General features: G+C 38.0%; 1 protein-coding gene across 1 annotated transcript; it reads right to left on the bottom strand.

Annotated features, from left to right (window-relative positions):
• Positions 1–1076: 1076 nt before the first annotated feature.
• Positions 1077–5702, bottom strand: LOC120109900 (50S ribosomal protein L5, chloroplastic-like). The gene is made up of 3 exons (XM_039123522.1): positions 5308–5702; positions 4984–5184; positions 1077–1741 (listed from the first exon to the last, which is right to left on the bottom strand). Exons 1-3 carry the CDS (start codon positions 5626–5628, stop codon positions 1406–1408), a joined length of 858 nt encoding a protein of 285 aa, XP_038979450.1. The 5' UTR covers positions 5629–5702; the 3' UTR covers positions 1077–1405.
• Positions 5703–10969: the final 5267 nt, after the last annotated feature.

The following is a 10969-nucleotide window of genomic DNA, read 5'->3' on the forward strand; positions in this document are numbered from 1 at the left end:
GTAATCCAGTACAAATTCTGATCCAATTATACTCGATTCGGTTGTAGCATAGCCCTACATATAAAATAATTTATCACCAAGAATTAATGAATCAGAGGATCTGTTCGGCACAAAATTCAGCACGGCACGCGATTTGGCACCAGAAGGCTTTTGTTCGGCTAAACAGTGCCGAACAGAAGGCTTCTGTTCGGCACTGTGCAGCCGAACAGAAGCCTTTTGTTCGGCGATCCAGTGCCGAACGGAGCACGAACCGTGAAAAAAAAAATTTCGAAACAAGGTGGAACACGTACCTTTGCGGCCGATTCTTCGTCCCAAATCACTAGTTGCTTGTCCATGCTTCGAATGGGGCTTAAATCTCCTTCAAAGATCGCCTAAACGATGTAAATGGATCGAGGGGTTTAAAGGGGGTTTGAGGGGGGGTTTTTTTTTTCTTTTCAAAACGAAACGGAGGAGGAGGAAAGGGGGGTGTATGAGAAAATTTCAAGGGCAATATGGTAATTACACTAAAGGTTAGTTTGGGTTTTTTTTTTTTGGTTTTTGGGGGTGTCCTGAGCAATAGGGGGGCTGTATATAGAACTACCCTTTGCTTTACAAGCGGTCTACAATGTCATCCAACCAATTAGCCTCCAATTCCACATATAATAGCAACTTAGCACAATTTCGAATGAACTCAGGTGCCTTCGCATCTCTCATGCGAACCACTCCAGGAGAATTAGACAAAATCTTAGTAGAAAAAGATGAAATTAGAAATACACGTAGTCGACGTATGAGATAGTCTTGATATAACTTCCACTGCTTGATAAAGATTGGCCAAAGTTTCAAAACAAAATACCGATGGAAGAACCAGAGATGTCTGCATGTGCTGAGGTACCTAAGATTTGATACACCAATTTCAGAATAGGAATCAGCCGAAGAATAGTCTTGATCGAGCAGAAAATCAAAAAAGAAAAGCTCTGCTTATTTCAGTTGACTTTCATCCATGTCAAAACCATAATTATAAAAAAAAATATGCATGGGATGGATGTAAGAAACATGGGAGTTTCAGGAAAAATGCATAAATTAATCACACTGGTGCGGCATATAAATACTGACTTTATGGTAATCTCACAATTTTTTCGGTGGAGAAAACATCAGATTGATTTTTGAATTTCTGGTTCTCCTAAGATGCAAAATATGCATAGGGCTGATGGATTAACTCCCCATTCTGATGACAAACCTACAATAGAAGCACATAAGCAGGTTCTGCATGAAAATTTAATATCTGCATGAAACTCATGTAAGATTACCCCAAATTCCACAGATTTTACAGCACAAATTCACTGTTTTAACCATCCAAGAAGCAAACAAAACAGCTCCCGTCCTGAGAAAACGCGCAAAAGGAGCCACTGGAGTGCCCTTTTGCTCATTACCTTCTTCGTCCAGATTTGGAATCAAAGTGGTGAGCCTTTCTCTTCTTCTTGCGAATTATCACTGCCGGGCCGCCACCCTCTTTAAATGGCATGCCTAGGAGAGCAAGCAATCTCTGGGCCTCATTATCTGTTTTTGCTGTGGTTGATATGCAGACGTCCATTCCCCTCTGCTTACCAAGGGCTTCATACCTGATCTCAGGAAACACGCTCTGATCACGCAACCCGATGCTAAAATTCCCATGCCCATCAAAACTGTTAGGGTTGGCACCTTGGAAATCCCTGGTCCTAGGGAGACCCAGGTTTATGAGCCGATCCAGAAAGAAATACATTACCTATACCATGCAAAGTTTATATTATGGAGTAAATGTGAGTGTTATATTTAGTACAAATAAGAAAAACTGGCATACCTCCAGCAAAAAATTAAAGCTAAGTGCTGGAACAGGAAAAGAAAGGAGCAAAGGAACGAAGAAAAAAGAACAATGTGATTGCAGATGTAAAAGAGGTGTAAAACTAGTTTAAGGTATATCACTCATGTATAGGGTCAAAGTTTGTTATACATCCAAATGAAACAATTTGTTCGAATTATATACCATGTAAAATCATTTTTCTCATTTTGATTATCCACTAAATAAAGTTATTCATCATCGATGAGCATATCATGCTTTGGGGGCAATGGTTTTACAATGTAATAAATTTTGACTTAAATTGTTCTCTTTATGCATGTCCTACTGGTACTTTCAATTTTTGAATTATTTGAGAAGCCAAACATTTTTTGACACTTGCAGACTATCTGGTACTTTGAAATGCTCACTTTTGGCACACCATGATGATCTCAACTACTAGCATCTTATCTGCACTTTTTTTTTATTTTTTATCAATTTCTTTTTGTTATTATGATATTTCAACTGAAAGGGCTAGAGTAAGTATCTTATTTTATTGGCTTTATACACACCCTGCAGCACATGATTTGCTCATTAGCATGAAATCCTACTAAGACAATTTTGGCTTTATGCCCTAACTAAAATGTGCATGAGCAATATATCATCATAATCCAAAATATTCTCATTAAGCATTTGTTCATAAAATTTCTCTAGTAAAATGAAGACACAGGGATGTTCTTTGTTGCCTTAAGGTGCATCCATCTCCCATCAAACATATAAAATCTTGATGGGTTCCAAACCAAAGAGAAAAGTAGAACAGAAAGAAAGTTACCTGGAGCAATAAAAAAATGAAGACAACAAACTAATAGATATTTCATAGGCCAAACATATGGTAGGAAAGGATTTGAGCACTACAAAAAGAAAAGCAAGGGTCACAAAGCCTTCAAAGTGGTTCAAACGCCCATTGTAACTTTGCAGGATGAAAATGGAAGCTTAGAAAAGGGTGTGAACGAACAAAAATCCGATGTTTTAAGAAACTGTTGGTGGCCAGCAGGCAGCCAGGGTTAGGCACTAGGTAGATGCCCAGAGATCAAGGCAGACACCACCTCACCTCCACAGCCCCCCACCCCCACCCCAAAAAAAAAAGAAAAAGAAAAGAGCCACACACACAAAGAAAGAAAGAAACAGAAAACTCACAGATACATGGAAACATCTAAGGAAATAATTACACTCCAGAAATTGAAACATAGCATATCAAATAAGATGGAGTAAGCTAATGGAAAGTGCCAACTTGGCAATGTTCAACACTCATTTGTAAATCAAAGTCGTCTTCCATGCTCAAACATGATGTAAAATACTAAGGCAAATGCCTAGGCTTATGCTATGTGGCTGCACCTGGATAGGTGCATAGGCCACAAATGCAGTGCTTCTATAAAACATCACAAGACATCAAGAGAAGTTAGGTCCAGGAAAACGAATATTGGCATCTCATAGAAACAAATGCTCCTTGAAAAAGAAAGAAAAAACAATCAATCAACTACTTTAGAAAAGATTCTAATGACAAAGTATAAACTGCCCTTTTATGTCTAAACATAAATTTTAGCAGATACAAGTAAATCAAATGGGATTCGATCTACCAGGTGGTAGTCCACAGAATAAACAATGCAAACTCAAACATGAAATTGACTAAGAAAGACAGCATGAAGAATAAAATGAAACATAATATTGAAATGACAACCAAAAAAGGACAGTTCCTACAGTGATCTGGTACTAAATGACTGGCAAACACTTCCCAAGTCATATTCATTGGCTAAAACAGAACTTAATCATGCTCATATCCCCTTGGTTCTCTCTTAGCTAGCTAGTGAACATGCCCCCATCGCCATTAGATAACTTTCATAGCTTCACTCAAAAATTGCATTATAGCTGCCCTTACTGCTGGACCTATTTGTGGTTGCAAGGCATCAACTATCATCTTTAGTCATCCTGCAGGGCAAACACCTTCTAGCACTCTCTCATCAAGTACCAAATTGTTTATCTTTAATACTTACAAATATAAACAGGTACTTGTTTTCATTATTGTTGTTTTCTAACATTTTGATTACAAGAGTATGGTATGAAAGTGATATTAAACCAAAAAATTAATGTATAATAGAATGAGATACTCAGATAGATTACATAATGCACTCCCACAACCATATTTATGACCAACAAAAGAGTTCCAAATTTTGAACTGATGTTGCTTCACACTTATCATACTTCATATGAACAAGTGTTCATGCTATGTTGTAATTGACATGGAATATTTATTATGAATAACAATTATACAGTGTTTACTGTCTTCTTCTGATAATTCTTTGTTAATCTTTAACTTCTATAATGTATCTGTGTATGTGGTGCATTTGGAACTTCAGTCTTTATATAGAAGCATCATGTTGAGTTATTTAAGTTGAAAAACTGTTGTCAAAACACATATTCATGTTATGAAGCTAGCTTCCTTAAAAGAAGTTCTTCAGCCAACCATCCAGGTTAGCTAATATATGCTGGGAAATGCTTTATAACAAAATACCCTCTATTAACAGTGGTGATATTCATCTTTATGATCAAGCTAAAGGTGTTCCAAATTTTCTATTCCAGTAAAAGCTTGAAGAAAGTGGATACATGATTTCAAATAATCCCTTTATTTTTGCTTCATTGTACAATAGTAACACAAACCTCCTTCATGTGCATATCTACTCTATTTTATGGCATTTGAATAAACTGTGCACTAAACAACTGGAAAGCCGTGATTTTCCACTTAATGCCAATTAAAGTTTATATACTGCTCTCTCCACACATTCCATATTACGGAACTAACAACCATAACAGAAGTTCAACTTTACCAATGATTCTATAATATATACAACAAAATAACCCAATACACATAGCAGCAAAATGCGTTTCTATAATTAAGTTAAATACTGCTTGTGAATCCGCTCTTTCAATCTAGAACTTGAAGAAAGACTGAATACATGAAGTCCAAATTAAACCCTTTTTTTTTCACATCAGTAGTGACACAAGCCTCCTCTAAGTGCATATTTACCATTTCATGGTATCCAAACAATCTATGTTCTAAACAACTACAGAATCCCAACTTTACACTTAACAGCAATCAATATAAAGTTTACAAATAGGTTGACCGAGAACTCACTTACATTACCACGAAGGGTGACCGCAATACCAACAGTGGCACCCTCTCGGAGCTTGAAAGAAGCAATGGAATTCTTCGCCTTCGTCCTCACCGGTCTCTGCCCCGTTATCATCGCCAAACCCTTCATCGTTGCCTCCAAACCCTTCGAGTTCTGCTCGGCATCTCCCATCCCACAATTCACAACTATCTTCTCTATCTTCGGAACCTATCACAACATCCCTCCCCGATCCCAATAGATAAATAAAAATCGCACCTTTGCCCAAAACATCCACAAAAACCAAGCGAAATTGATGGAGAAAATAGAGAGAAGAGGGCGAGAAGAGAGAACCTCGTGGACGTTCTTGTAGTTGAACTCCTCTTTGAGGCGGGGGACGACCTTCTCGAGATACGCGGACTTGAGCCGGTTCACCTTCTCGGCCTCCGACCGGTCCACGAGAACGACGCCCGTCGACGACGTCGTCTGCGGTGGGGGAGGAGTGGCAGCGACGGCGGCCAGCACCATCGGCGGCCGTGCCCTGGAGCTCAAACGGACGCCGGTTCGGGGAACTCCCACGAGAACCCGGTTCAGGGGGTGAGCCGAAAACAACCGGGGGTGGACCGGGTGAGAGAAGGGGAGCGGCGGGCATATGGCGGAGGTCGCGGCGGCCATTGAGGACCGCCCAGCTCTGGCGCAGCGGGCGGATAAGAATTAAGAGTTGATGATAATGATGATTTTGATAGGGTGGGTTGCAGTCACTTTTTACTTGAGTTACGGACCACACTCGGTCCAGTAGACTATATAAGGTCCAGAGGTTTGCAATGGCCCAGTAGAATTTTTTTTTCTTTTTTTTTTTTGGGTGGTGGTGGGTTGGGGTTGTAGTAGCCATTAAGTAGGAATTTATGCGTGGATATTTTATGAAAAAAAAAAAAGAGAAGGCATATTCTTTATGGAAACTAGTAAGGACCATGCCACCTTCGAGCTACTCCTCTCCTCTTCTTTCTAGACCTTTTAAAATATCAATTCCGGCCGATGATCACCAGAATTTGGCCGAGAAGGGCAATGCCTTGTTTCCTCTATTTTCGAAAATCACCGCTATTTTCTTCCAATTTATAACTACCTCTGTAGACGGCGTTTATCACCAAGGCTTTTCTTGATACCCTACAATAGCTGAAACCTGTGGCCAGAGCTTCGGCCACCAGGATGTGTTGGATCCATGGTTTAGATGGTCGAAACCTCTGTTTTGATCTGTCTTGGCACTGCTGGCTGTCAGTCGCCGCCTGCTGCTAGTCACCATCGGTCGTCTAGCCGTGGGTCCTTGACCCCAAGTACCACCCGCAACCATCCTCTTCCTTCCTCTTTCTTGGTTAGAAAGAGAAGTATTCTTTCTCTCTCTTCCCCATCCTCTCTCTCTATTTATCTCTCTCTATATGATCTGGGGCTCAGTAGAGGATCCTAGGTGTTTACTTTGTGGACTCCAGATTGGCCCAAATAGAAGGTCCGAGACTAGCTCAATTGTGACCATTCAACATGTTGACTTTTACCCGATCTTTGCTCGCATCCTAATTGTTATTGGATTCTACTGGATTTGGCTATCCTCAATCACTATAAGTTATCTATATTTTGGTTTGATCTTTAACTGGATATAATGAATTTGACCAGATTGACCGGATTGTTGAGTTTTACCTCTCGATCAACCCTATGCTTCTTCATTCTTATCGGGCATGAAGCCCTATCTCTCTTTATTCGAGTCTTAATTGACTCCAATGTGGAGACCCTGAACCGTCCCGGTATCCGAGCGGTAGGCCGGTCCATTACTTTGGCTTTTGTCAAGTCTCTTAAGAACTTAGTCATCATTGACCTTCATTAAGTCACTTAAATCATGTCTGATCTTGATCGGTTCAGTTCACTTTTTTTCAGATCGACCAATGCAATTAGGTACTGCCACATGATTGACATTACCTTTTCTCCATCCTGATTTAGGCATAAGGTCGTATCCGCAATAATATCATAATTATTAACTTTGCTTTGCTTCTAAGACAATGATAAAATTAATTATATTTTAATGATATTAATGCAGGCGAACCTGACCTGTCTAATTGTAGTAGAATTTTGAAGGAAGATATGGTAAGTAACCTAATGCTTCAAAGTATATTTTATGATTTTTGGTAAAATGATAATTAGTTTATTAAATTTGATAATGATATATATTTTATACTTGGTTAAATAGGTCAGACATATTATTATTACGATAGTAATTATTTTAAATTATATTATGTGTTATGTTATGAAATTTGGAAAATATGGCTAGGCAAATTATGAAATTTATTTTATGTATATGTATTCTCAGCATGGCTATAATCTGGCCCCACCAATGAAGATTATTCGTTAGGTCTATCGACTTAATTTCACTCATGCCACCGGATTACGTGGCCATAGCCCAATATTGGATTCCTAATACCAGTTTATAAAAAGAATAGTAAATTTTAAAAGAGATATATATATTATTCGAAAATTGATTTATTTTCAATCAGTATCATGCTCTTTAATTATTTATTTATTTAGCATGCTTAGACCCTACATTCTGGCGTTATGTTGCTTACTAGACTAGCATAGCTCATTATTCTCACTTTCTTTATTTTTCAGATCATGAATCATGATTGCCCGGTACTTGAAAGAGTGCTCTAAATCTTCTGAAGATATTCGCAGTTATTGGTTCTAATTTAGTTAGAACAATTTATTTGATTTGATTTAGTTAGCATATTTTGACTTATGTCATTTTGGAACAATTGATTATGAGAATGATTTTGTTTAGATCTTCATTAAATCACTTTTTGATAAATTTTTTTTATTATTATTGCTTTTTAATTATTATGGCTTGATTTATAGCCATGTATGCTCGCATGGTATGCGGCATGTATTATGCTCCGGGTTTGGGCCGCGGCACTTCTCATAAAACTAGACCTTCAACAATAATGCAGTGCCTAATAAGGCCAATTCTTTACCATGCAATGGACCAACTCAGGCCTGTTTAGCAAGTTAAAAGCCTAATTGGTTCAATTTTATGCCCATTGGTCAAGTCTCAATGAGGCATGGCAGCTCCAACGAGGCCTTGTAAGGCTGCATTTCTTTAGGACCACCAAATTAATAAGAGGACCCATAAATCTAGCTGAAGATTGGGCCAGCATCTTTCAGATGAATTGAATTATTGAATCAATTCAGGTCTTTAATCACGGAGCCGCACAATATTTTGCTCCTCAGCCCCAGGCGCATCAGCTTAACAGATATAATCAAGAAAAGCCCATTATTTTGAAGACCTAAAAAGCCCACTTGCACCAAACCTAAAGCTGTTAACGATACGGGAATATCTGCATCTAAATATAACCATTTAAATCAATAATTTTTTTTTCCCGAAATCATTTAGCTCAACTCTCAAGGAAACTGAGGCCCTTGAAAGTTAGAATCGGTTACTAAAAACTCCAAGGTTCTTCCTTAACCTGGTTTTTAGGGATAAGATGTTTATTTTCTGATGACGGTGATTTGGTGTCGCTAGTCCGCCCTGAATACCGAGAAACTCATCCCCTCCCAACGTCTTTGTGAATACCCAAAAAACCCTAATGTTCCAATAGCTAGAATATTGTAATGTCTTATTGAACAACTCATTTCTGAATCTTATTGTGAAGACACTTTATTCTTTAATGATTAGGAAAAAAAACTCCATCAAGTTAAAGAAAGAACAAAAGAAATATACATTTACGGATAATTTTTTTAAAAAAAGATCATATATCGATGCCCACTGACCGGGGTAGTTGAAGGACAAAAATATGGGCAAGCAATTACGTGCAAGCAACTGTTGTTGTCTTGCACTCGGAACTCCTAACTTTCTACAAATATATTAATAAACAAAATTTTGAGTGCCGTTAGGGGGGAAGAATGCTATGAGGAAGAAAAGGAGTGTGGGGAAGGGCTACATGCGTTTGATCCTTTTTCTTGAGACCGCAAAAAGGGGCAGGGCCCGAGTGCCTCCGAGTCCTAGTTAGAAGACAAAACAAGGTCTAAAGTTGGGTTGTTAATTGGTTAGCAGACAGCGACTCCAAGTCAAGACGATGGATGGGGACTCTCGGAAACCGAGGGAAGTGCTCGCCGGGAAATTGGGTACTTAGCAGCGCTAGCTATTTGGGCAATGGCAGAAAGGGGTGATTTGGGATATTTAGCTCTAAATTCTAAATTATTATTAGAGTAAATTACAAAAAAAATTTCAAAATTAAGTTAAAACTATTTTTATACTATATATATATATATATATATATATATATATATATATATATATATATATATGGGGTCAAGAGTCTTCTTCTTTTTGAGATCAAGCGGTTAAGATTTTTTTTCACTTCGCCACGCAACCACGAGCGTCATTTCCCGATGAGTGACCGACGACAAGCTTCTCTCCCAACCAGCAGCCGGCGACGAGCATCCTTCCCAACTAGCATCCGGCGACGAGTGTTCTTTCTGATCAACTTTTGTTCGCTATTGCCCATCCGCCACATCATAGAGATTGAGGATGATGATGTATTATTTGCCGATTCTGAGTTCACTTACCCAATATTGTAGACATAATCTTTAATATTGCCGTTATAGATGAATATTCCTATGTCTACGTATGGAACTATGATGATTCTGGCAACTTGTCATCAAAAGGATCCAATTCAGTACGCATGTAAGATTTTTTTTTCTTTTCGGAGGGTGCATCAGTTGTAATTCCATGGCCTGACTTAGACCGTAGATAGGCTGGCTCAAGCAACAAAACTCTTGATGCTTGTTTTCTAAAGTAGAAAATTTTAGAAAAATCCACTTCGAGAGAGATTTAGACTGCCTTTCCGTTGGCACATTGCTCTTTTTCTGATAATTCATCAAAATTAAACTCCAGACCCATGGCATCTTACGGCTGTTCTCCTCCTTAGGTAAATATTATATCACTTAAGGCTAATTTGATCATTTTTTTAAATTTTTTTTTCTGACGTAGTATTTAGGTCCTATTTAAATTAATGGGTTGGCTAACATTCTGTTAAGTTATTAGTTAAAATGTTGGACAAAAATAAACCCTAGAGGATAAGTGTAGATTTTTCAAATTATTGGATATAAGTATAATAAATATAAATCTTAAAAAGGTTTTTGTAATTTACTCTTATTAATAATCAAGCGTTTCTTACGTACATATCATCCTAAATATTGAAATTTGTATGAATATCCTTCCAAAATTAATATTTATATATATATATATATATATATCTTTTTAAAATACTTATTTTGTATGTATACATTTTATTTTTTAAACATTGATTCTAAAAAATATTTATATAAATTTTAATATTTAAAAGGTACGTACGCAACAAATTCAAAGTAGGATAAAGCTAGAGATAAGCATAGACGGGCACGCTGAAGGATTTATTTGGTTCCCCAGGTGCCGTGAATGAGACGGTGCAGGGAAACAAAATGACATACAGTCAGTTAAACGTGAGAGAATGTTAGGTCCCAGGCACTTTGGATCGGTGCGCCGCCACGGTCGGTTGATGAATCTTATCATAATATAGTTTGAAAATGGCACAAATGGACGTGATAGTATGCGGTCAGCCGCCATAAGAGGCCCCATATGAGCAGTGCAGTCATCACAGCATGAGCAACCAATCACACATTCGCTACTCTAGTACGTTGGCATAAACTTGCTTACCCAGGACTCTATGTTTATCTCCAATATGTCCTAATAACTCTACCATCAGTCACCTTATCTCCTAGTGTTAGTGATCCTTCATATCTCATGGTCAGCCACCATAAATTTATGACGCAATGTCCTCTAATTCGTATAGATTATAGACCGAGTTTGCTCTTTGATACAATTTATAACAATGCAAGATCTCACTCATAATGGCTAGCTGAAAGGTATTTTTTTAGACTTCTTAGTCCTGTATAGCTATTCAAAATCTAGTCGGCAAGTTCGCCATTAATTCTAAAGTTT

This window comes from Phoenix dactylifera, chromosome 2 (assembly GCF_009389715.1).
Source record: "Phoenix dactylifera cultivar Barhee BC4 chromosome 2, palm_55x_up_171113_PBpolish2nd_filt_p, whole genome shotgun sequence".
Lineage (NCBI taxonomy): Eukaryota > Viridiplantae > Streptophyta > Magnoliopsida > Arecales > Arecaceae > Phoenix > Phoenix dactylifera.